This window comes from Carcharhinus amblyrhynchos, chromosome 1 (genome assembly GCF_965287045.1).
Source record: "Carcharhinus amblyrhynchos chromosome 1, sCarAmb.v2.hapA, whole genome shotgun sequence".
Taxonomy (NCBI): Eukaryota; Metazoa; Chordata; class Chondrichthyes; order Carcharhiniformes; family Carcharhinidae; genus Carcharhinus; species Carcharhinus amblyrhynchos.
In genome coordinates, this window is record NC_137324.1 from 84,280,133 (window position 1) to 84,308,028 (window position 27,896).

The following is a 27,896-nucleotide window of genomic DNA, read 5'->3' on the forward strand; positions in this document are numbered from 1 at the left end:
TGAGTTACCAATATAAAAACAGACTGCATAGAATTTGTCTTAGCAATGCCCTTGGTATTCTACTCCACTGTACATCACAGAAAGGTTTCCATTCTTGGTCATTTTCTTTAGTCTTTGTAATTTTTCATACTCTGTAATGGTTCCACAAGTTGGTTGTGCACATGCATTAAACCTAACGAGAAACAAAGGGCTCATCAATAGGCAGGCTTACAAAATAGTATAATTTTATTGCTTAGTGTTTAATCTGCACAGTTTTTCTGATCAACTATTTATTGCAAATTGTTTAAAATCATGCCTGCACCCAACAACTCTATCAGAACAAAACAGCTGTAAAAGGCAGATAACGTCAAACTTTACAGAACAAGTAATACAAACACATGTTAAAACTTGACTGTAAGAATCTAACTTTGAGTCACTTAAGGAAATGTTAGCACAGGTAATCAAAGCTTATTTGAAGAGACAGGTTTTAAAGAGTACCTTAGAAAAGGTAGATGCAGAGAGATTTAGGAAGGGAATTCCACAGCTTAGGGTTTCTGCAATAATGAGGGATGAGATCAGAATTAATGTAGTGCAGGTATCTTAGAGGGTTGTGGAAGGAGTAAGGCAATTAAGAATTTGAAAAACAAAAATGAAAATTAAAAAAAAAATCAAGGATTTGTTTGAGTGGAGACAATGTAGAGCTGGAAGCACAAGACAGATGAGTAAACGGGGTGACAGGTGCCAAAGTTTTGGATGAGTTTTCATTTAGGGAGGGTAGAAGGTGAGAGGCTGACCAGAAATGCACTGAAACAAGAGGCAAGAAAGATATGATTGACGGTAATTATAACACAATTCAATATTTACTGCAGTTTGGGTTTGCATTAGAAACAGATGAAAACAAAGCTGTTGCATAGAAATATAAACATTATCCACTGCAGAATTCAAATATGAACAAAATGAAAGATAAAATCTTCTAAAGTTATTTCCTACTGTACAGAAATATACAGGCCTTAAAAGCATACAAGAGCAGCGCAATTGTCAGCTTAACAAAACCTTAGCTAACCAGACATGGTCAACAAGCTGGGTTTCTATGCTTTAAATATGTGCTACTCTAAGTGGTTTAGTTTAAGGTTAACATAATGTCTTAATGTAGACCAATTACATCGACAATAAGTTAGGCAGAACAACAAGTCCTGTTTACGTGTTATACAAAGGACAGAATCAGATTGAATATTAGATGTTCTTCTTCACCAATGTGTCCACTACAACCACCTCTGCCATCTTCCCCCGCCACTCTCCACCCACAAGAGAATAGTGCAGCTGCCAAAATAGGCTGCTGGCTTGTGCAATGAGAACTGAATTCCTTAAAGCGGGAGCTGCAGTTGTTTATAGCCAGGGAGGAGATCACCAGTGAAGAGGACATAAGGAGTCTACAAAGGGATATAGATAGGTTAAATGGATGAGAAAAAAATTGGCAAATTTGGAGTACAATGTGAGAAAACGTGAACTTGCCCATTTTGGCAGGATGAATAAACAAGCAGCATTTTGTTTAAATGGAGAAACTCTTGAGGTACAGAGGGATCTGGATAACTGGTACACGAATCACAATATGTTAGTATATAGGTACAGCAAATGATTAGGAAGGCAAATGGAACATTGGTGTTTATTGCAAGGGGAATGGAATATAAATGTATGGATTTTTTTGCTACAATTGTATAGTACACTGGCAGCATAGTGGCACAGTGTGTAGCATTGCTGCTTCACAGCACCAGGGACAAGGGTTCAATTCCCACTTAGATCACTGTCTGTGCAGAGTCTGCACATTCTCTCTGTGTCTGTATGGGTTTCCTCTGGGTGCTCTGGTTTCCTCCTATAGACTAAAAAATGTGCTGGTTAGGTGCACTGGCCATGTTACATTCTCCTTCAGTGTACTTGAACAGGTGCTGGAGTGTGGCGACCAGGAGATCTTCACAGTAACTTCATTGCAGCGTTAATATAAGTATACTAATAAACTTTACTGACAAAATCTAGAACACTGTGTACAGTTTTGTCTCCATGTTTAGGAAAGGACATAATTGCATTAGAAACAAATCAGGGCTGATTCCTGGGATGCTGGAGTTAAGAAAAGTTGGACAGGTTGGGCCTGTATTTGCTGGAGTTTAGAAGAATGAGAGGTGATCTTATTGAAACATACAAGATCCTGAAGGGACTTGACAGGGTGGATACTGAAAGAATGCTTCCCCTGCCAACTAGGCTCCTATTGCTCTATACTGATTCCATGATACTGGGACAGATGAGAACCAGGGGACACAGTTTAAAAATAAGAGGTCTCCTATTTAAGACAGCAGAGATTTTTTTTCTCTGAAGGTTGTGAGTCTGTGGAACTTGCTTCCCCAGAGAACAGTTGAGGCAGGGTTATTAAATATTAAGGCCAGGTTAGACAGATCTCTGATGAACAGGGGAGTCGAAGGGTACAGGGGTTAGGGAGCAAAATGGAATGAAGGCCACAATCAGAAGCTCAAAGGGGATTTGATATTTTTAGATTTCCAGAAGGCGTTCGATAAGGTGCCTCACAAAAGGTTGCTGCAGAAGGTTAGGGTACATGGAGTTGGGGGTAAAGTGTTAGCGTACATTGAGGATTGGCTATCTAACAGGAAGCAGTGAGTTGGAATAAATGGGTGCTTTTCTGGTTGGCAGTTGGTGACTAGTGGTGTGCTGCAGGGGCCTCAACTGTTTACCATATACATAGACGATCTGGAGGAGGGGGCTGAGTGTAAGGTAACAAAATTTGCTGATGACACGAAGATGAGTGGAAAAGCAAATTGCGTGAAGGACGCAGAAAGTCTGCAGAGAGATCTGGATAGGCTGAGTGAGTGGGCAAGGACCTGGCAGATGGAGCATAACGTTAGCAAATGTGAGGTTATCCACTTTGGCAGAAATAATAGTAGGAAGGAATATTATTTAAATGGTGAAAAGTTGCAGCATGCTACGGTGCAGAGGGACCTGGGGGTCCTTGTGCATGAATTGTACAAATTCAGCTTGCAGGTGCAGCAGGTGATCAAGAAGGCGAATGGAATGCTGGCCTTTATAGTGAGGGGGATAGAATATAAAAGCAGGGAGGTCTTGCTGCAACTGTACAAGGCACTGGTGAGGCCGCAACTGGAGTACTGTGTGCAGCTTTGGTCTCCTTATTTGCGAAAGGATACATTGGCCTTGGAGGGAGTACAGAGAAGGTTCACCAGGCTGATACCGGAGATGAGAGGATTAGCTTATGAGGGCAGATTAAATAGACTGGGCCTGTACTCGGAGTTTAGAAGGCTGAGGGGGGATAATGAAGAGGATAGATAGGGTAGAGGTAGAGAGATTCTTTCCGCTTAGAAAGGAAACCAGAACTAGAGGGCTCAAAATAAGTGGGGTGGGGTGGGGGGCAGTTTAGAACAGAGTTGAGGAGGAACTTCTTCACTCAAAGGGTGGTGAATCTCTGGAATTCTCTGCCCATTGAAGTGGTGGAGGCTACCTCGTTGAGTATATTTAAGTCATGGGTAGATAGATTTCTGATAGACAGGGGAATTAAGGGTTATGGGGAGCAGGCCGGAAAGTGGAACCGATCCACTTCAGATCAGCCATGATCTTATTGAATGGCGGGGCAGGCTCGAAGGGCCAAATGGCCTACTCCTGCTCCTACTTCTTACGTTCTTACGTAATCAGATCAGCCATGATCTTACTGAATGGTGGAGCAGGGCCCACTCATACTCCTAATTTATAATTTTGTATGCACGCATGCATACCACCCTACTGCAAAGATAGATGTGCAGTTTTGACAACTGGTGCCAACACCGAAAATGGCACTCCAAACGGTACAACATTTGTAAACCACCTCATATGTGATACTGGAGGCAAAACCAGTCTTAAAGATCTCTTCATCCATCAGCAAAAGTGGACCATGTGAAACCATCCCACTGATGACGGATTTGCTGCATGTCCATCATCTCGCACATTTACTTCTGGCAGAGAATGTATAACTTCTGAGTAGCGGTGGGATGGTTTGCAATGAAGCATCAAAATGGTAACCACGGTGGTAAAGACATTGTGGGGAGGTGGTGGCATACTGATAATATCACTTGGCAAGTAATCCAGAGATTCAGACTAATAATAAGGGACACAAGTTTAATTCCCACCACGGTACTGTAATTGATCAAAAATCTGTAATCTGAAAGGTCGTCCATGATAATGAAACTAAAAACCCATAAGGAAGGAAATCTGCTATCTTTACCTGGTGTGACATTCCCATGATTGCAGACCTACATGTCAGAGCTGATGAAATGGCATAGCAAGTGTGATGTTCGTGTACCCTTAAGAATATTTTTAAAATCATGATCTCGGCAGCTCTCAGTCAGTATTTCTCAGCTCACAGCCTTAGCTGACGTCATTATGGCACCCGTTTGACTGGAGAGATGTCCTTTCTTTGCTGCTTAAACAAGAGTTTGCTTATTTTTACTGGGATGTTTATGACTCCTCATTGTTAAGAAAAACTGGTTGGCAAGTCAAGTGATAGGAAGGAGTTTTTTCATTTTCCGTTTGGAGCTGCAGTTTGAGTTTTAGTTTTTAAGAACAGACAGCCAGCTGAAAAGTCATTCTCTCTCTCTGGTTTTGGACATTCTGCTGGTTAGCTGAAGGAGGTGGGAAAAAAAAAAATCAGCTGTAGGTGGCTTGCCTAGAGTCCCTGGTGTTTTGGTAAGCTGTTCTGACTTCAAATGGTTCCAGATGAGGATGGTTTTGCACATTCATATTTCCTGGTATCTGAATTTGGATGCCAATAAATAAAAACAAATTGCATTACCTGTCTTTCCTTCATTTCCTCTCCTCATCGACCAGTGGCAAAATGAGCCCACAATATACTTCTTTTATGCTCTATTGATATTTTGTGGTTTTTACAACTAATGGAAATTTCCCCAAAGTTGGAGGTAAATATCCAGTGATCCAGTGCATATGTCAATAAGGAAGCCTGCAACCCATTCCCTCAAAACGGTGTCAATGGTTCTGACCACACCACCACAAACAAATTATTTTTTGCAAGGCGTTATCCCTTTATGAATTTAGATTTCTAGCATTTGAGAATGAATGGAAAATTGTGGGAAACAGATTCCCAAATTAACTTTATATGATGCGCAAAGCTCAATGCAGTCAGTGCCAATGATAAGCTTTCAATTCCTCATACACAGCTTCAGTCACATCCAGTTCTTATCTTGATGCATCTTCACTTACCTTGGAAATACTTCACTGTTTTAACCTTGAGCTCTAAGGTAGCATCTTCGTCACAAACAAAGATGGTACGTGGGTGTTGCTGGAATGCAGAAACGGTCCACATATGATTGACTCCCTCTTCTATTGCCTTGTACAATGCAAATGCTTTGTGTGCTCCTGTGATTAGAATCATGACCTACAAACAAAGTGAAAGGTGAATGTAGCTTCATATAATTTAGTTCAGTTATTCTTCACATCATCCATTTCTAAAGTCTAACATACAGTTGTATTCACAGTTTCATTAATACATTACCATCTACATATAAAAGGATGGACTAAAAAAGTAAAATTTTCATTCAGCCTCTAAGACCAATGCAGATCTTTTTCTCAAATTATCATCAAAACAATGCAGATCATAAAATCCAATCTTTAGTTTTTGCTCCAAACCAATCATATACCCATTAAGTCTGATTATTCATTGATGTTTTAATCTACAAACAATATTTTGCAGAATACAATATTGTTTTCCAGACTGATTAATTTAATGATCAAAAGGGAGTAAACATTTAAAAATGATTAAAAGGCAGATTAGGAAAAAGAACTTAGAGGGTAGCTACATTGTAGGATTCTTCTCCACATAGTAGAGTTCACATAATTTGCAACATAATTAGATAACTGCTCAAAATTAAAGAGCATCAAAAGTGTGTGAACAGCAATCAGGAACAGGAGTTACCCCTCCTCTTTGCGCTGAAAACCATTTTCCTTGTATTTTTGAAACACCACAGAATATTTGTTAATGTTAGGACAGCACAGAATTGAAAGTTGTTTCTGATATGGGTCATAACTGCTCAGATGTAAACTGCCCATTTGATACCACTAACTGGAGTCCAAAGTCCAATGAATCTGTGCCTTTGCTCTCCACACCACAAAAGTGAATTTCCACAAGTTTTCCCGCTCACTCACCACCGCAGCATTAGAAGAGCCATGACAAGCTTGGAAATCTACACAAGTCCTGCATTTGTTATTTTCATGGGGGTTTGCGTGACTGTGCCAAAGGGAGACGATTGATAGAACCCTTATGAATATGCACCTATTTGTGCAGCCATGCACTTATCTCCTTAAATCTGCACTGATTAGTACAGAAGACGGACAATACTTTTAAGGTTACAAATTTTGAGGTCATTGTACTTGAGTCCTAGAACACACTCTTATGGGACCTAAATCCTATTCTTTCTCATGTGACTAGTTCCAACTTTAACATGATTTCTAGCTTCCTTGTCCAGAAGCTTGTATAAATGGTTTATGTCCCCTACTCTGGCAAGCAGCACTACATTGGGGAAAAATATTTATATTTCCAGAGTCACTAATAGTCCCCTCTGCTACAGAATTTCAATAACTGTATTCACGTTTTTCAATCCAACTCCCACTCCTTTATCAAACACGTTTCCATATAGTAATAATCTACTGCTCATAGCTATTCTCCACAATCACCATTTCTTCGAACAAGTATAACATGGTGAACTTGTCATAGCAGTATCCTCAGAGGAGCCTTGAGAAGCCAATCTACTTCTACTGTGATGAATGCAAGACGGATCCTATAATTTGATGCAGTCCCAAAAGTCTCAGATGCCATCAATATGCTTGTAAAGATAGATATTACACACAGACCTTATGAAGTTAACTTGGTTCTGCAGAATCTCAGCATACAATTCTTTTACACCAAGTAAATTAAAATGATTTCATTCAGGAGTGAAGAATGCATTGTGTGCAGAAAATCCCAAGATATTTATACACTGACTGGCTTAGGAATGGTTATCTGTTATCATTCCAGGTTGTTAAACCATTGTTTAAATCAAAAGACAGCTCAGAGCAACACAACAGATTGCATAGTCAGATAGATGAGAGTTAGAAAAAAGAAGAGACTGGATTCTCGTTGTAGTCAAATATCAACAACCTCTGATAAAGTACCTAGGCATGCAATTCCAAAAATAACCTGCTAAAACTTGATTGCCATGTAATTCTTCCTAGTGCCTGCTGCTTTGCATGAAAGAGAACAGAATCAAAGTTTTCTTCATGAAATTGTTTGCAACGAGTGTAGGGATAGCAATATAAATGTAACATAAATAACTATCTGTACCCATCCATTCCTAAACTAAACAGACAAGATAATTACTAAAATCACAGCCACTTTAAAATGAACTCATGACTCTTGTCTAACTGACTTTAATCCCAATTCTTGCTGATTTTAAATAAGTTATCCCCCAAATCTACCTTGCTGAACTAAGTAGGATTTTATATTAGAGACCGACTGAATTATAGTGAAGAGATGGTAAGATGGGGATAAGGGGAGTGACCTTTCATTTGATTGTTTTTTTCCTTATGCTCCAGTACATCAATAGAGTACCATGATACTGTCACTGGATTGATTAAGGAAAAAGTGAATTAGCAAGGGAGAATTCCAACAGAAGATAATACCCAGACATAACCCGTGTATAGTCCACCTCCCTTTCTAAGCTGCAAATATGGGCATACATTTTTGTATACACAATGGGATAACAACAATGTTCAAAAGCTCTTCCTCTGCTTTTTAGATACTTCCCCAGGATCAAGATGAATTGCTTCTATTAAAATACAATGACTTTGAAAATGGTTGAAAAGTCCAATGTGTGATCTGCCGATTCAGCCACATGTGGGGTAGGTGAAAGGCTGGGTAGGTGAGTGTTTGGAGGTTCATGCACTCCCTCTGCTGTCTGAGCTTCGCCTCTGCACATTTCTGAAGTCTCCCGATATATGTTTGGTGCCTTCCTGAATCAATCTTCTCCATTTAGAGTCAGTCACCAGCCAGGATCTCCCACGAGTTGACAGGCATGTCTCACCTCTTCAGCTTTGGGAGGCTTTGAGAACATCCCTGAAGCATTTACAGTGTCCTCTTGGGAGTCTCCAAGTTCCAAGCAGAGCAGTTACTTCAGGAGTCTGGTGTCAGTAATATGAATGACATGACCAACCCAGCAGAGCACATGTTAACTTGAAAGAGGACCATCTTTCTTGCCAAGGGATTTGGAAGATTTTGCAAAGGCATTGCTGGTATGACTCCATTGCATTGAGGTGCCTGCTGTAGGGTAAGTCTTTGAAACAGAGATGCAGAAGGAACACAGATACACGGGAACACCACCACTGGGTTCCCCTTCACGATACTTAACATCCTGGCTTGTAACTTTATCACTGTTCCTTCACTGTCACTGGGTGAAAATCCTGCAATACTCTCCCTAATGGCATTGTGGCTGTACTCATACCACAAGGATTACAGCGGATCAAGGTTGCAGCTCACCCCCACCACCATCTCAAGGGCAATTAGAGATGAGCAATAAATGCTGATCAGGTCAGCAACACCCACATCCTGTAACTGAATTAACAAAATTATCTAGGTGCTAAATTATGTGGAGGGAGAGAAGACAACACATCTGGTGAACCACATAACAGAAAACAGGTTTTTTAAATATGGAATAGTCATATACTTTGTAGCATTTCAGAGAAATCGGACAAGTTATTAAACCATAAGGTCTCTTGGATTTTACTCAGTTGAAATACTTCGACAACCCTTTAACATATTTATTAAGAAATTGCATTTTATCTTCTTTCTTTGGTTTGGTCTTGGTGTTTATTATGCATCATTTCTAGTCCAGAGTATAACCCACTGCTGGACCGCCTCAGAAATCAGGCACTAATGAAATGCTTGGCCTGCACTCAATACACCACCAAAATCAATACAATACCCTGGATTTCCAAACTACAATGCTAACTCATAATCTTCTGAGTTATTGATTCCTATACATTACCTCTTTAGCATCCATCACTGTTCCAACACCCACAGTTAATGCCATAGTTGGTACTTTTGACAGATCACCATTAAAAAATCTTGCATTGGCAAGAATGGTTTCTTTGGCTAACGTTTTCACTCTTGTTCTTGACACCAGGCTAGATCCAGGCTCATTGAAAGCAATGTGTCCATCAGGACCAATACCTAGTGAATTAGAAATAATTTTATACAAGTAATAAAGAGATCTAGAAACATAATGCAATATAATTCACTTTTGGGTAAAGATTGAAGTACACAACAATGTTAAATGAAGGCATTAAATTCAATAAATGTTACACTGTTAGAAATGCTTCTAAACATCTTTTGACAAGTTTAAATACTCGATTAGTAAATCGCTTCTAAAATGACACAAGATGCATTTATTTATAAACTCATTTCTTGCACTACAATAATAGAATCATAGAAACCCTGCCGTGCAACAAGAGGCCATTTGGCCCATTGAGTCTGCACCAACCACAATCCCACCCAGACCCTATTCCTGTATCCCTACATATTTAGCTGCTAATCCCTCAAAGTTATGCATCTTGGGACACTAAGGGGCAATTTAGCATGGCCAATCAACCTAACCCACATATCTTTGGACTGTGGGAGGAAATCAGAGCACCCAGAGGAAACCCAGGCAGACACAGGGAGAATGTGCAAACTCCACACAGACAGTGACCCGAGTTTCTGGAGCTGTGAAGCAGTAGTACTAACTACTGTGCTGCCCAAGTCATAGAGATTTACAGCATGAAAACAGATTCTTCGGCCCAACTTATCCACGCTGCCCAGTTTTTAACCATTAAGCTAGTCCTAAAAGCCCGTGTTTGACCCATATCCCTGTATACCAATCTTACACATGTAATTGTCTAAATGCTTTTTAAAAGATAACATTGTACCTGTCTCCATTACCACCTTCTGGCAGCTTGTTCGAGACACTCACCACTCTCTGAAAAAATTGCCCCTCTGGACCCTTTTGTATCTCTCCTCTCTCACCTTAATCCTACGTCCTCTAGTTTTAGACTCCCCTACCTTTCAGAAAAGATGTTGACTATCTACCTCATCTATGTCCTTCATTATTTTATGGACCTCTCTCTATAGGATTACACCTAACCCTCCTACACTCCAGGAAAAAGCCCCAGTTTATCCAGCCTCTCCTTATAACTAGAACCATCAAGTCCCGGTAGCAGCCTTGCAAAATCTTTTCTGCACTCTTTCTAGTTTAATAATATACTTTCTACAATAGGATGACCAGAACTGTACGCAATGTTCCAAGTGTAGCCTTATTAATGTGTTGGACAATTTCAACAAAGCATCCCAATTTCTGCATTCAAAGTTCTGATGAATGGAACCAAGCATGCTGACTGCCCTTTTCATCACTTTGTCATTTTCAAGAAGCTATGAACCTGTTCTTCTAGATCTCAAATATTTTTCCCAGTCTGATAATCCAGAAATATATTCCTAATAGGAAGTTTAACAATAGAGTTCTGCTCATCAGCACAGTGATAGTGATTTGTAAATGTGCTAGTAAAATTACATTTTCAAGCATTAGGACATTTATCAAGGATACAAGCATCTTACAATGTGACACTGAGATATAGCACGTGTTGCCAATTAATTCAAGTTTGAAAAGGTAAAAACTCACTTTCACATTATTGTTTCAGCTATGATTCATTGGGTAGTACTCGAACTAGAGTCAGACAGTTGTTGGTTTGAGTCCCATCTTTGGAAGCTCAAATTCGTAACTCAGGCTGTCCTTCCAGTCTAGCACCAAGGAAGTGCTACACTGTTGGATGCATCTTTTGGATGAGATGTTAAAACAAGACTCCTCATGTTGTCAACGATGATCCCATGACACTATTTTAAAGACTTTGGGGTTAATCAGTTTATCTGATCACCACACTGTCGTTTTTGGAACACTTCTGCACCATCAGCTGCCATGCCAGCATGTACCTCTAACTTTGGAATACGTGGAGAACCAAGAGGTGCTATAGAAATGAAAGTTCTTCTGTAAGGTGAAGAGTGTACAAGCAATTATCTTTCTTTCCATTCTGTATCCTTTGATGTTCATTCTTAAGATAACTAGTAAGACTGACATTTATTGCCAAATTCCAGTTATCCTCATTAAGTTGGTGAGTCTTGCAGTCCACTTGTTGAAGGTGCTCCCAAAAACTGTAAGGTAGAATGTCAGGATTTTTAGCTAGTGACAATGAAGGAATGGTAACATTAGTTAGAATTCTATGTGACTTAGATGCAAACTTGTGGTCTTTCTCCTTGGAGCCCTTGTCCTTCTACGTGATTCAAGTGACAGGCTTGGGAGCTACTGAAACAGTCTTTGTCATGCATCCTGTACATGATACGAGAGTGGTGGAGACAACTGATGTTCAGGCTAATGGATGAAGTCAGTTTCTATGTCTTGAATGCTGCCAAGCCTCTTGTTGCAGATACATGCACCCAAAACAGTGCAGAATATTCCATCTGTGTCTTGTAGATCATTAGAAATAAGAGCAAGCTCATTGAACTACTTATAGGGTCAAAAGGAATATATCTGAACTTCTTCCTCAGCTATATCCTCTCACACTATCCCCATGTCCCTGAATACACCAAAGTTTATCACATTGTCTTCAACAGAACAAAGTTTTAGGGTGGCATGGTAGCACAGTGGTTAGCACTGCTGCTTCACAGCTCTAGGGACCTAGGTTTGATTCCCGACTTGGGTCATTGCCTGTGTGGAGTTTGCACGTTCTCCTCGTGGGTTTCCTCCAGGTGCTCCGGTTTCCTCCCACAGTCCAAAGATGTCCGGGTTAGGTTGATTGGCCATTCTAAATTGACCGTAGATGCATAGGTTAGAGAGAAAGCTCTCTTCCAATTTACAGCACTCATCTTGGCAACTCAAAAAAATGCACATTTGATGTTCAGCCACCACGTTCCACAGCATTTCAGTTAAAATGAGTTTTGAAAACAGTCATTTAAAAACAAGGTCCCATCATGGCTCTCCCCAAGGTACAAAATTCCGAAGACCCATAAGTATGAGTGAAGGTATTTTCTATTAAGCCTTAACTGTAGTGTGGAAAAGGCGATTCCAAGATGTGATGGTAATGGATTTGTCAACTGTAATACCACTGAATGATGACAGATGGTGATTCATTAAAAATGTTCATGGGATGTTGGCTAGGCTAACACTTAGTGCCCACCCCTAATTTCCTTTCAGGACATTGTGGTGAGCCTCCTTCTTGAATCAATACAGTCCATGTGGTGTAAAAACACCCACAGTGCTTTGAGGAAAGAAGTTCCAGGGTTTTGACCCAGTGATAGTGAAGGAACAGCGATATGTTTTCAAGTCAGGGAGATGTGTGGCTTCAAGGGAAGTTGTAGGTGGGAAAAATTGTAAGTTTGGAAAGTGTTGTTGGAGGAGCCTTGGTGAGTTGCTCTACTGCATCATGTAGATGGTGTACACTGCTGTCAGTGTGCATCAGTGGTGGAAGCAGTGAATGTTTAAGCTGGTGGATAGGGTGCTGTAAGGGGAGAAATCCTAATAGGTTAGTAGAGATTCTTAAACCGTCCGACATTAAAGCACTGACAGAGCTAACAGCATTGAGCTAAATGACTCTTGAAACAGACTTATAAGCTAACAAAAAAGCAGTTTACATGCATATGAAATGCAGTAAGAGATTTAAACAAGTGATTGTGATTTAAAAACACATATGCTGATACTTTGAATGTATTAATGTATTTTTAAGAATCATTGTTTTGCCAAGGACAGATTGCCACAAAGCATCACGGTAAAGGGCATTATGACAAAGCCATATTCTAAAAGAATACTGAAACCATGGAAATATGCAAAATTTATCAGTAGCGTTTCTAATGGTTAGAACATTCAGAATATTTAATCAAATTTTATAAGACTTATTCACTATCCAAATAAGATGGATGTATGCCCAGATGTGGAGTCATGTGTTAATCTGGTTTGGCATTGACCGATTGAGGAACTTATGGGAATGTTCATTTGAACTTTGGGCTAGCTTCTGAAGTTACTAAGCAACACAGGAATTGGGCTTAGACAGGAATTAGCTTCTGGATTCTATGGACTAATGAATTGCCATTATGGCAGACGGTAAGATGCGATTAGTTAAGTGTATGACCGGTATAATTGTTGATTTATGTATATTGAAGATGATTGACTTAAAGCTGATGAAAGGTGAGGATAACTGATTAAACCTATAATTGATCTGTTCTGAATTGTACACGTCAGAATTCATTGGAGAGGTCTAGTTGCTCCATCCCTTTGATGATTTTTCCTAGCAGCTGCTGGTCAAAATAAAGATTACATCTTTAAACTGAGACATTGGCTTCATGAGTCTTGTCTGAAATTTCTGACAGTACCCGGCCACCTCACAAATCCCAACAACGGGTGCCAAACAGGCTGCTTTGCTCTGAATGGCACCAAGCTTCTGGAGTGTTGTTGGAGTCGCACTGATCCAGGCAAGGGAAGAGTATTCCACTACAATTGTAGATGGTGAATATGGTTTGATAAGACAGGAGGTGAGTGACTTGCCGCAAGATTCCTAGTCTCTGATCTTTTTTTTTGCCATAGTATTTATATAGCTAGTCTAGTTAAGTTTCTGTTCATTGGTAAGCCCCATAATGTTGATTGGGGGGGGGGGTCAGCAATAGGAATGCCATTGAATGTCAAGGGGAGATGGTTGGATTCCCTCTTTTTGGAGACGGTCATTGCCTGGCATGTATGGCTTGCCACTTATCAGCTCAAGCCTGATTATTATCCAAGTCTTGTTACATACTGACAAACACTTCTTCAGTATCTGAGGAATCACGAATAATAAAGTGTTCTGCAATCATCAGCCAATGACTTCCAGCCTTATAATGGATGGAAAGTCGCTGATGAAACAACTGAAGATAGTTGGGACTAGGGCAATGCCCTGAGAAACTCCTGCAGCGATGTTCTGGGACAGAGTTGAGTGACCTTCAATAACCACTACCATACTCCTTTGTGCAACCCACATTTCCATTGATTTCAATTTAGCCAAGGTTCTTTGATGCCACACTCAGTCAAATGCTTTCTTGATGTCAAGGGCAGTCACTCTCACTTCACCTCGAGTTCAACTTTTAAACCCATGTTTGCATGAAGGTTGTAGATGAAGACCTGAGTGGATCTGGGAGAAACACAAACTGACCATCAGTAACGATATTGGCGACTAAGTGCCGCTCGGTAGCCCTGTCAACAATTGTTGTCTAATGAAGGTGGTTTTCAGCCGGCACTTGTGTGACTTGAATTTTACTTACAACTGTTGAAATACTGTCAAAGTTTTCCTCTGCAAAGGAATGGACTGATTCATTTTCTGAATTTCTTATGAAGGCTGGTGGGAAGGTAATTTTGTTCAACAGCAAGTCCTTTACCGTCCCATGTAGTTGCAAATATATTCACAACGAAGTCTGAATAAACATTTGAGTTTTGTCAATTGCAGGCTTCAAGCTCATCACATGATCAATGGTTCCAACATGTTGACTGCTTTCACATTTGAACCCAACAGATCTAAGGACATCTGCAGATCAAATCAAAATCTGCAGAGGTTACAGCCACACCATTCATTGTTGACCCATTTCCTGAGTTATAATTAATTCAATCTGTTGTGTACAACTTAGCTTTAAAACCTCAAAAATTGCACTGATAGCTAATGTCTTCAATGAGATTTTAAATAACACTACTATTAGAACAACCTTGGATGTCATTTTGCAAAAGATAACCCAATCTAAATCATGCACTTCAGTCTGAGTACAAATGCTGGTGTCCTTCTGATTCAGAAAACGTTTGGCTGAACTTAGGTTTATTCATAAGCCTGGACACTGCTACTGCCTCAGTTAGCTCAACATCATGCTTCACTCTAAAATACAAATACTATTGTGTAGTTCATATACAGTTATAAAAAAAAATCATACCTCCAACGAAGAGTTCAATTCCTCCAGCTTTAGCAATTTTCTGCTCAAAGGCATCGCACTCTGCCTGTAGATCTGAGGCATTGCCATCAAGAATATGAGCATTGTCTGGATCAATATCAATATGCTTGAAAAAGGAATTCCACATGTAGGAGTGGTAACTTTCTGGATGATCCCTCGGAAGTGCTGAAAGCCAAAGTTAACAATGAAATTCTAATTCTATTTGGGTCGGAAAAACCATTTCTGAACCATTACAAATGAAATAAAAGCACAGCATTCACATTTTACTTTCCTGAAGGAAAGCAGTGTACTACAAATTTCAGAAATATAAAATACATACACATTTGAAGAAAAAAGCAAATAGTTACATCCCTTATAGGAAAATAATTTTAATGTTGAACATGAACAATTTCAAGAGAGGTACTGTAGAAGTACATTCCTTGCCCTATGTCAGCATTTCCCAAACTGGGTTCCACTGTAGGAGACATTCAGGGATTCCATGGTCTGGGCTATTTCAAATTTGAACAAAAGCTGTTCCTTGCAGAACGCCTAGTCGAAGGCAGGTTTCACATTGCGTTGACTACTGATCAGTGTACTATTCAGCCCATCAGCAGCCAACGCACTGAGAAGGCAGCCTCTAATTGCACAACTTGGAAATAGCGGCAAAGACAGTATTGAAAGCCACAGGCAGGGACTCAAATGAAGGAGACTGAATGGTGGGGCATGACAGGCCACAGCCAGGAATCAGAAGAAATTGGCTCTAGGGACAGGAAACTGAATTGGGAACTAGAGAGTTGGTGGGTTGGTGATGGCAAGAGGCCGAATCGGGGGGGCTGACTTTGAGGAACTGAAAGGCAGGAGGCTGGTGCGAGAGAGGGAGAGGTGAATGCAAATGACAGAAAGGTGAGAATGACAGTGTGTATGAGAGAAGTGGGAGTGTCTGTGTTTGCAAGTGAGAGAGACAGTGACTACGCTTTGTTTGGGTATGAGTGCGTGTGGCTGAAATGAGAATGCAGCTCTCCAGCAGCACTCCTAAAATTAAACAGCTTTGTGAACAAAAGGAGCTCCTTCCATTAAAAATGGTAAGAAGGTAAGACTTGCGTATTTGTTGAATAAGAGAGCTTTTTAATTATAAGATGCGTACATTTATGAAATACAAGGGTGGCACGGTAGCACTGCTGCTTCACAGCTGGGTTCAATTCCTGGCTCGGGTCACTGTGTGGAGTTTCCACATTCTCGTGACTGCGTGGCTTTCCTCCTGGTGCTCCAGTTTCCTCCCACAGTCCAAAGATGCGCAGGTTAGGTTGACTGGCCATGCTAAAATTGCCCCTTAGTGTCCTGTGATACATAGGTTAGAGGGACTAGTGAGTAAATATATAGGGATATGGGGATAGGGCCTGGGTGGGATTGTGGTCAGTGCAGACACGAAGGGCCAAATGGTCTCTTTCTGCACTGTAGGATATTTGGTTCAAAATATTTTTGCACAATAGGAACAGGAACTCTTCAATACAAGATTACTGTTTCTGTCGGGCTTGGGAAGTCACAAAGTTTCTGTGTCTGTAAAAGTTTGGGAAACCTTGCCTTACATCATGCTTGCATGTCCACTGCAGTGTGGATTGTAACAAATGGATACACAGATGTCTTTCATTTAAAAAAATACAACTGAAAAAATTAAATATACAACTGCTACTTTCGCGGAGGTTGGATTTTCCTTAATAGATTTACCAAAGCTTAAGTATCTACACAGTAAATATTCAATCAAAGCTTTTTTTAAAAAAAACATTTTCTACAGCAAACGGATTTAAGAGTAAAGTCGTGAAAAGGGAAAGTAACTACTCATTATGGTCTATCAGTTTCTGTATTCCCAATGTCAAGGGTTCTGTATTGAGGAAACAGCAAGAAATACATCTTTTGCATTCAAGTTCAGTTCGCTTAATCCCTGCTTTAGTCTGAGCCATCTGTTCCATCTAAATTCTTGACAGCTATTGATTGGCTTTTGTCTCAGAACTTCAGCTGGTATGGAAAAGACTACTAATTGTTATGAACAATTTTTTTTAGTTGAATTTGTGTATTAAGAAAGGTAAAAATGGTTGTTTCATTTAGGTTTTGTTTATGAGCCTTGGTTTCTGGGGGTAGGGATCCTGACTAAAGCATCAGGTCTTTTGGGGTTGTTTGTATATGCACATTTTAATGAAATTTTACAACCCCGGAAGATAAAGAAAGAGGTTAAATGTTTAATGATTGTGAGGAGGAAAAACACAAAAGTACAGAAAACCTTTATATTGTTAGCGACAGTGGTCAACTAGTGCAGACACAGGAGAGACATGTGTGTGTCAGTGAGTGAGGACAGACATTTTAAGCTCTTTGATAAGACTTCAAGGTTATTGGGAACAGTAATTGAGTGAATAGTTGCAGAACTCAGTAAAATGATCAGTTTAGCAGTGGTACTATTGGAAGACTTGGCTTAGGGAACTCTTTGTTTGCTCTAAAGTTGAAGAGATGAGTTTGGATTGTGGTTTGGGTGTTGGGGGAGGGGAGGGATTTAAATTGGGTGAACAGCAACAAGTGAATGCTGAAGAACTCATGGGAAAAAAAAACTTTTTCCACAGTTTCAGTGAGAAGCCTATGTGTTAAACAATTGGTAATTCTTCACTGGTTTGTACGATTATAAAGATATTGCTGGGGCAAAGGAATAGTGTGAATTCAAAGTCTTTTCTTCTTTCTGTGTTGAGATCTTTCCAACCAAAATTATGAAGGGCACAGATAGGAAGAAACATTTCCTCTTAGTAGAGGGGTCAATAACCAGAAGGCATAGATTTAAGGTAGGGGGTAGGATATTTAGAGGAGATTTGAAGAAAAACTTTTTCACCCAAAGTGTGGTGGGAATCTGGAACTTACTGCTTGAAAGGGTGGTTGAGACACATACGAAACATTTAAATGAGCACTTGAAATGCTATGACATACAAGACTACACACCAGGTGCTGGAAAATAATAAAAAAGATAAGCGCTTGATGGCTGCACAAGCATAATGGGCTGAACAGCCTTTTTTCTATGCCATAAAACTCTATGACTTAAGACTTACGCCTTTCTGTCTTAAGTAATACAATTCATTTCCCTTGTTCAATAAATATTTTATTCTTTGTGTTAAAGATTCATCAGCAAACTCCTGTGAATTTGTTCAATAACTTTCTTCCATGCTTCCTAAAAAAAGGTGGGATCAATTAAACCTCTCTGGGATCTTACTTGTCTGGTGTTAACACCATCTTGAATTCTAACACAAGATTGAAAATTCACACGGAAAAGAAAATACATCTTGCTGTGTTTATATATAAATAAGTTTGTGTTTTTAAATGGCAAAATGCACCAGCCTGCATTCCAGATAGCTGAATGCAGATCACAAAATCTAGTTCACATGCTGGGAGCAATGAGTGATCTTATTATATTATTGTATGATTAAATATTGGGGATTATGTTAATTCAGCACAACTGGATACAGGGTTTATTTTGTATGAGTAGTTATCAGGTAGTGACATTTAACTCATCAAAATGGATACAAAGTTCATTTTGTATGATTAGATACCTCGCAGTAAAGGTTAACTCATCGTAAATGGATACAAGGTTCATCTATGAATGAGATTATTAATGCTGAAACCAGAGTATCTAATATAGATCTGTGAAGTTTGTAATGATTGCATGGCACAACTTTAAAGTTTGGAATGGCCATTTCCAGTGCAATTATTCATTTCTGTGTAAACCATGCCTAAAGTAATACCTTACAAAATTTCGAGTAGAAATTCCGGTGCAGTCAATTTCTAACTCACTTATTCTGCTAAACTGCACACAAATGCATTTAATTTTCTCTATGCAACAGTCAATGGTTACTTTCTAGAATTTCACAAGTGACCTACTTACCAACATATTCATCCATATTAAATGTCTTCACATATTTAAAAGAGATGTCGCCATTCTTGTAATATTCAATCAGTTTTTTGTAACATCCTGCAGGTGTGCTCCCTAAATGAAGGTAGAATTACAAAATAGAAAATATCTAATTTATGGTTGAATCAGTAGAGACCTACAAATGTGTGGTGAAATTGGTATCTTTATTGCAACAGCATTTTTAAAATCTGCATTTTGACCCTATGCTCTTCATAGTTCTCGTATTATCCTTACCTTCTCCCTCACATGCCATTGCAAGCCCCACTCCATTCCTTCCATGCTTCCTTTCCACTATCATATCATTTCCATGTCCTCTCCCCAATCCCACTAGCCAGGCCAGGGTAACTGTCGTTAGCTCCCTTTAACTTCAGCAGTTTATTTTTTTTCCACCAATCCCTACCAACTTCCCCCCATCCAAACCTGCTGCAACCACCAACAGCTACCCCTCCCATGCCACTCTGGCCCTGCCAACACATAACACGGCTGATCCCATGCAAATCCCAACAGATAGGGTGTCATTGTTGAGTCCCCATAACTTCTGCTTTTCTTTAGCCCCACGAAACCCTCACCAACCGCTGCCAACCACACATCATATCCTTCGGTCCTGCCACATGAATCAGGTTCTGCCTACCAAGTTTATCCACCACAATCAGGGCATTGCATGCAGACAAAAAAAGAACGTGTATTGCAGAAAGTATTTTGCAATAGTTATGCCACCCAGTGTGCTAAAGTAGATTTTTATACAGCAGACAGGACTCAGCACGAAATGCAACCATATTTAAATATGACTTTAAAACTGGAGAGAATTGTACTCATTGGGCACTTGAGCTACTTCAAATCATATTTCATCTAGAAAAGTGTGCGCGCTGAACAATAATGTATACATTAACCTCACACCTCTACTCTGACAGACAAAATATTATAAAAAATCTGAACACCCAAGGATACAGCTGCCTTACAACGTGCTCAAGCATAGATAGTCTGCCAATCATTTATAATAGAATGTTTTTGCTTTTTGCCCTTTGATCTGATATAGCTATTTGATCTCTCTCTTGCACAGTTGAGCATCAAGTAGCAGCTTAGCAGCAAGGTGCAGGTTGCAGCAAAACAGAACTAAACTGATGGGGTATATAGCCACATTTGAATGGTTAGTTTTGGCATTGTATAGTTGCTTCTGCCATTCCAGTTAAAGTCTGTTCCTTAAAAGTTGCTGTCAGTTGGGTCAGCTATACAAGGCACTAGAAGTTGATTTCTGTACAAATCCTGAACAGTCTCAACACAAAACTTCAAATCCCAAATCTATTGCTGACCACGGCGGGGGCGGGAATAAATCGAAGCAGCATTATGAATGCTTCTGCAATTGAGTTAGTTCAAAATGTCTAATGTAAGTAGCTGATTGTTGCATCTCCATTTGATACAAGTGGAACCAATTGTATTATTGAATATTATGGGGAATATTTAAAAAGTGAGCATTATAACTAGCAAAAAGTCATTTGGTAGATTCACAAGTGACTTTAGCACTAATATCAACCAGCATTCAACATAGGTTTATGTGGTAAATAGTAAGGCATTAAATATCAATGTGGGCCCATGTGTGTGATGGCAATGAACCTATTGTCTGCAGTTTTGAAAGAGTGTACAACAGCAGTGTGATATTTAGACTAGACCACAATAGAAAATAAAGGAAAAATGGAAGTCATTCATCTGTGGAGAGAAGTTAATATTTAAGATTCAAGCTCTCCACAAACGTTGACTTGACATATGGGATTATCAGCAATTTCATCTCTTTTCACACCGGAAACATGTACAGTTTTTGTATTTTTCCTATTTTAATCGGAAACTAATCACAACATTGCAAAAATAGTAAATGCCACATATAATGAGAATTAACAATACGAACAAAGATGATAAAATCTTGTATGAGAAGGCTATAAAATCTGATTACATAGGAGGGTACAAAAAGAGGAAGCCTACATTAAAACATGGAATATATGGGTTTCATATTTTCCTGCAGCATGCCATCAAATAGATCTACTGTTAGGCTTACTGCTGCACCCTTCAACTCAATTTTTTTGTTTAGAATTGCAGTGCAATAAGGAAAATAGGCTTTGTGGCCTATTTTATTATTTGCAATAATTAATTTTTGCTGCACCCAATAAAGCTGGTTTCCTGCTGAAGCGTCCGAAGTTTGCAGAGAGCCTAGATCCTACGAGATCACAACACTGAAAGAGGTAATGTTAAGGAGAGACAGAAGCTATCAGAGGGAATTGTCCAGCTGTCTATCACGCAGCACTCCAAGTAGACCAATGACACATTCCACTACGTATTTGGAGAATGAAATTGTGGAAAGCCACAACGGAAACAACCTTTGTCACGACAATACACAAGATGCTAATGCACTCAAGTCAAGACCAATGGAATGCTAACTCTAGTTCTCAGTAAGGTCATACCATCATCAGATCCAGGAGGATTAATAAACCGATAGTTTATAGAGATGCTTAAATGATGAATGAAGATCTATTTTCTCTTAAATAGTTTTCATAACGATCCTGTGTTATGTATATTTACTCTTCCTGTATATAACGTACTTTATATATTTTTAGGAATTTGCCACATCTGTCCCTCAGGGTAGTGTCCTAGGCTCATCATCTTCAGCTACTTCATCAATGACCTTTCCTTGGATATAAAGGTCAGAAGTGAGGATGTTTGATGATTGCACAATGTTCAGGACCATTCACAACTCCTCAGATACTGAAGCACTCCATGTACAAATAGAACAAAATCTGGACATTATCCAGGCTTGGGCTGACAAGTAGCAAGTTACATTCACGTCACATGAGTGCCAGGTAAAGACCATCACCAATAAGAGACACTCTAACCACTGCCCCTTGACAATCAATGGTGTTACCATCACTAAATCCCCCACTTTCAACATTCTTTAGATTACCATTGAGCAGAACCACAACTGGACTGCCACATAAACAGTGACCTCCTGACTCACCAAATCCTATCCACCATCTGCAAGGCACAAGTCAGGAGTGCAATATAATACCCCCCATTCACTTGAATGGGTGCAGCTACAACAACACAAAAATCCTGACACCATCCAGAACAAAGCAGCCCTCTTGATTGGCACCACATCTATTTACTCCCTCCACCACTGAAGCTCAGTAGCAGCGTGGACAATCTACAAGATGCACTGCAGCAATTCCCAAAGAAGGACAAGGGCAGCAGATTCATGGGAACACGAGCATCTACAAGTTCCTCTCCAAGCTACTCATCATCCTGACTTGGAAATATATTGCCATTCCTTCACAGTGGAATTCCCTCCCTAATGGCATTGTGGGTCAACTCATGGCACATGGACTGCAGCGATCCAAGAGGCAGCTCACCACCACCTTAAGGGCAACTAGGGATGAGCAATAGATGCTGACCAGCCAGGGATGCCCAAATCCCACAAATGAATAAAAAAATCTTTGTTTTAAAAGAATAGCAAATAATGTTCACATGTCACTGCAGAAGTACAGTGAGAATGCGTGGGCATGTTGATTCTTTCGGTTGGACTAGGATGTTTGCTGACTTCTCCAGTAACTTGAAACTCCTGTAATTAGTAATAGTCTTCTAATAAAATAACCCATATCATAGTTTACCAATCCTGTGAGGGATTGGCAAGGTTGTGTGAATAAAGTAAACAGTTCTCCCAAATGACTGAGGGGAGATTTAATATAGATTTTACATTAGGAAGGGTTTTGATAGAGTAAATAAAGAGTTCCACTGACAGAAGGGTCAGTAACAAATGTAAGATAATCTTAACGTATAAATGCAGCAAGTTGTGGGGTTCAAGCATATTTAACAGTAATTTTCAAAAGGTAATTACATAAAAACTTGGAAGGGGAAAGTGCAAGGTTAGGGTAAGGACAAAAGCAGCAGAACAGAACTGTCAGTACAAGCATTAAGGTCACACAGCCTCTTGCTGTGTTATAGGATTTGAAGAATTTGCACACTATTTGACCCGTAACTGGAAGTATCCTCAGCAATTCAAGTTCTCTGCTTGTGCTGTTACAAACTAGAACAATCATTAACTTCACTATAAGTTGACTAGTGCACAGTTTCATCTCATCAAGCACAGAAACCTACAAAGATTTTATGCCAAAATAATTAACTACTCCATGGGCAAACAAGCCCAATTCAATGGCAAGCCTCAACTGCCAATCCCATATCCGTTCCTCAACTAGCCTCCCTTGTCATGTGTTACTCCATGCTAACGTTGTGTTGTGGTTTGTTTGAACATAATAATTAGCTACAAAATTGGATTTTCTAAAACCACATCAATATTTACTTTCCACCCCACCCCATAAAGGCTGATGCAACCACAGATGTAAATCAACAGGATGCATCATGGAAGAAGAAGGTGTTCGGCTCATAGATTTTAACATCCCTAAGCGTTTGCAGGTTTACTGCTATGTGAATGATCGGAAGCGTAGAAGTTATTTTTCATGGTGTACAGCAAGTTACATAAACTAAACATTCATAAGCCTCGTTCAACTACATTTAGGATGATGGGCCGACATTAGGAAGAAGTATTTATGACAATCTCGGAGATTTATTTTGGTAGTGTGGCCTCAGTTACCCTACAGGAACACTCCTATTGCATCTCTTTAAAGACAAAATGGAGATGAACACGTTCCTGAACATTATCCTGGCTGTTGATTTAAGTGTCTGAAAATCCACATTATAAACATGTTTCAGGAAAGCAGAATCATTTCAGTAATTTCAATTCTTTATTAGTAATACTTGGTGAGATTAATAATTACAATTTGCATTTTTACAGTACCTACAAAGGAAAATATCCCATCACATTTTACAGAAACATAATTAATACCAAATCAAAGGTGATATTAAGAGGGTGCCCAAAACCTTGCTCAAAGGTGAAGCACCAAAATGTGGAAAAATTTGAAGAGTGAGTGCCGGAGCAGGCAGCTGAAGTGGCTAAAGCACAGATGTCAATGATGGGGCCAACAGTCAGGCGTGAGGGTTGAAGGAAAAGCATGAGCTCAGAGTGCACAAGAAGCTAGAGTTGAAGATACTGAAGGTCCCGGAGGGCAATTAGAGAGTTGGGGGAGATAATAGAATTAGTAAATGATCAGGCAATAAGGAGATTTAAATGCAAAAAAATGAGAATTTTAAAACCAAGAGTAATTGAGGGACTAGAAACCAAACGAAGTGAATCATAAAGCTAATCATGAGCAGGACAACAGGTGCGTGGATGACATGACAGATTATAGCTCAAATTTCAGAGGGATTTACAAGATGGGAAGAAACTGCTGCAGTCCTACTGGCCAGCAACACCACACATCCATTAAATATAGGAGCAGAATTAGGCCACTTGGTCTGTCAAGTCTGCTCCGCCATTCAATCATGGCTGATATGATTCTCATCCCCATTCTCCTGCCTTGTCCTCGCAACCCTTGATTCCCTCATTGATCAAGAACCCAATCTACCTCTGTCTTAAAGCATAGTCTGTCACAGCATTGTCTTTCTTAGGTCCAAGGTTCTCTGTGTTATAACAGATTTCACCTAGAATATATTGATCCACCACAAAATACGTCATACATAGAACATAGAACATTACAGTGCGGAACAGGCCCTTCGGCCCACAATGTTGCGCCGACCAGTCTTATTTTTAAAAAAAACATTGACCCACTAATCTAAACCAATCCCTTTTCGTCCATAAACCTATCCACTAATCTCTTAAACGCCCCCGAACTAGGCGCATTTACAACTGCAGCAGGCAGGGCATTCCAGTCCCTCACCACCCTCTGGGTAATGTAAAATGTATACATCGTAAGAAAATGTTATTCAGTTTAAATCCTGCTATTAAAGTATTCAAATAATAGTTGAATACTTACATCCACTTGCTAAAGAAATACATACCTGTGGGCAAACCTAAAGTAAAATATCGATGTGGACCGGGCTTGAATTGAACAATCGAATTAGCAATGTATCTGGCTGCCCATTCACTGGCTTTGTCATAATCTTCAAGGATGACCAAACGCATTGTGATGAGAAATGCTTTTGTCTACAGGGAAAGATTACATCATTCTTTGGTCAATATGAAAATTAACCGTTCAACAGTTAAGAATACATTTCAGGAATTTATTATACAATAATGACCAGGTACCAAAAAAGCTAACAAAAAGTAACAATGGAATTTTAACCTATAAGCAGAAAATGATTTATAATTTACATACTACATTGTGGTCTTGGACTGTATGTCAAACTAATGTATAAGAAATTCAGCACAATCTTAATTTACTATGGGTTTCAGGTTTTGGCTTCAATCTGAAGTTAATTGTTAACTCTTACTCAGCTTTTCAAAGATATTCAGCATCCACGCAGAAACTATAATCAGGGTAATGGTTTTTGATAGGATTACACATTACACAATTGGATAAAAAAATGAATGAATGCATAGAAATTGGGCACGAGCTGGGACATGGTGTCCCTCAGTGCCAACTATTTTACACAATTGAGATATCTAGGTGACGGATGATAGAAGTGCTCAGCACAAAGTCCTGTCATCTAGGTTTGAAATCAGTCCAAACAGACAGTTCAATTACCAACTTCAACTAAGGATACCAACCTGGTCTGGCCTACACGATTCCAGATTCACAGCATTGTGGTTGATTCTTAAATGCTCCTCAGCTCAAGGGCAATTACAGATGGATGATAAGCGCTGGCCCAGCCAGTGACCCACCACTTCCCATAACGCTTTTTTTTATAAATGTTTCTGCCCAGTTTCAACCATCGCAAAAATTCAAAATGAAAATACGGTAATTTTGTCATAACCATAAGGATGGAAGGTCTGGAAAACTGAACAAAATTGTTTTGATGTAACAGGGGCCCTAAGGTTAGGGCTAAGTCATTAAAAATTGAAGGTTTAGCATTAAATTTCACTCATTTTATCCAATATGATAATCAAACTGTTTGCCAAATAGAATTGTTTGTCATACTGCATGCCCCAGCACCAATCTCTCCAAAAACGGATCAGAGCCCCAAAACTGAATCATTTTGGAAACAAATGAACTGCTCAGTGAGATGGTACAGGAATTAGGGATGGGATTAATAAACCAAGCACTACATAAATACAAAAGCAAAATATTGAAAATGCTGAAAAAATAGGAACTGCTGGAAACTGCTGTGGAGACAGAAAGAGTTAACTTTCTAATGAAAGATCACAGACTCTAAAATATAACTATGTTTCTCTCTCCATATACATTATGATGTGGGTATGCTGGCGTTGGGCTGGGGTAAACACAGTAAAAAGTCTGACAACACCAGGTTTAAGTCCAACCGATTTATTTGTTAGTAAACTCACTAGCTTTCGAGGTTACCCTCTTCGTCAGGTGAATGGAGAGTTCTGGCCTCAGACAGATATGCTCTGTCTGAGGCCAGAACTCTCCATTCACCTGACGAAGAGGGTAATCTCGAAAGCTAGTGAGTTTACTAACAAATAAATCGGTTGGACTTAAACCTGGTGTTGTCAGACTTTTTACTCCACATACATTGCCAGACCAGTTGAGTATTTTCAGAATTTTCAGTTTTATTACATCAAATACCTTCCGCTATCTGAAACTCATATGAAGTTAGAGGTTACTATATATTGTTACCCACAAAAGGACAGGTTATCACCATGTAAATGGGACATACCTCCCTGCACTTGTATCTTGAGAACGTTGGGCATAAAGGATACTTGTGCTTCCCTGGCAACCAACATTGCTAACAGTTTGAAGGAAAGTATTATAACTTTGCAAGGCGAATTTCTTGAACGCAAGTGATCATAGAGCACTGAAATGCATTCAGGAAACAGCATCATTTTCCACTTTGATCTCTTGATTCCCACACTAACCCATTCACATTCCTCCTTTATATGAGATAGGCACCCAATGTCACCATTACCAGTGAGGGTAGCATGCAAACATCCCCAGGGGATGGAGGTGGATAGGTGACAGAGATTCTATTCTTTGCCAATTTCAAGTTTCAGAACAAATCTAAAGGTGTTCAGTTTAGGGACACTGGCCATGTTAAATTTCCCCTTAGATGTCACAATAAATGAGTGGGATTACAGGGATTGGGTAAGGGGGAAAGAGGGCCTGGGTAAGACATTCTGTCAGAGAGTCGGTGGAGAATAGCCTCTTCTGCACTGCAGAGATTCTATTAGATATACAAATACTGCCAAACTTTTACAGCACCAGCTGCCGCCGAGGATCGGTGTGTGTATATCTCTCTCTCCTAAATCCAAATCCAGGCTAGGTGTGAGATGACAGCTGCAGCCCTGGCCTGTGTTTGTACGCTGAACACCCTGACTGTACAGACTGGCTCTGCAGCTGGCTGTATCGCTAGCAGTGTTTCCCTCCCCAGCCGGCCTTACACTAACTTCCAGCTGTAATGCTGCGGCCGTCTCCGAAAATTAAATACACACAGGAGCCGCTCCTTAGTGTGAGGAGAGAGGGAGCAGCTCCATCCTCGGAAACTCCCAGTACTCACCCTCTACCTCCCTCTCCGGATCCCAAAGCAGCAGCCTGGTCACATGGCAGCCTGGTCACATGACAGCCCGGTCATATGACCATCCTCAGAACGGAGCACCGTCACTTCCACTTTCCACCTGAGCGGGAAATCTGAATGGGGAATACTGAGCTGGGACTGTGCTCACACTGGGTTGGCCACAATGCTGTTTGATTTAATTTTAACCGTACTCCTCAAATACATCAAAATGCCCCAGGATGTGTCTGTGAGGACGGATAGTTTTGCATTAAAAAAAATCCAATTTTGTTTTGAAGGCAATCATAGAGTCAATATCAGGCAACTGCACTCCAAATTCCAGCAGGGAAGATCAGTCTCTAACCTCAATGGTCGAAACAGCTG

At 39.9% G+C, this 27,896-nt stretch overlaps 1 protein-coding gene across 2 annotated transcripts; it reads right to left on the reverse strand.

Moving 5' to 3' along the window:
• On the reverse strand, positions 1-27,576 carry gnpda2 (glucosamine-6-phosphate deaminase 2). 2 transcript variants are annotated; one of them, XM_080188123.1, is made up of 7 exons: positions 27,519-27,576; positions 24,906-25,050; positions 18,945-19,046; positions 15,035-15,217; positions 9,060-9,244; positions 5,245-5,419; positions 1-172 (listed from the first exon to the last, which is right to left on the reverse strand). In XM_080188123.1, exons 2-7 carry the CDS (start codon positions 25,027-25,029, stop codon positions 108-110), a joined length of 834 nt encoding a protein of 277 aa, XP_080044249.1. In that variant the 5' UTR covers positions 25,030-25,050; positions 27,519-27,576; the 3' UTR covers positions 1-107. The 2 variants fall into 2 exon arrangements, with proteins under 2 accessions (XP_080044249.1, XP_080044255.1); XM_080188129.1 differs by lacking the exon at positions 18,945-19,046.
• Between the last annotated feature and the right edge of the window lie 320 nt (positions 27,577-27,896).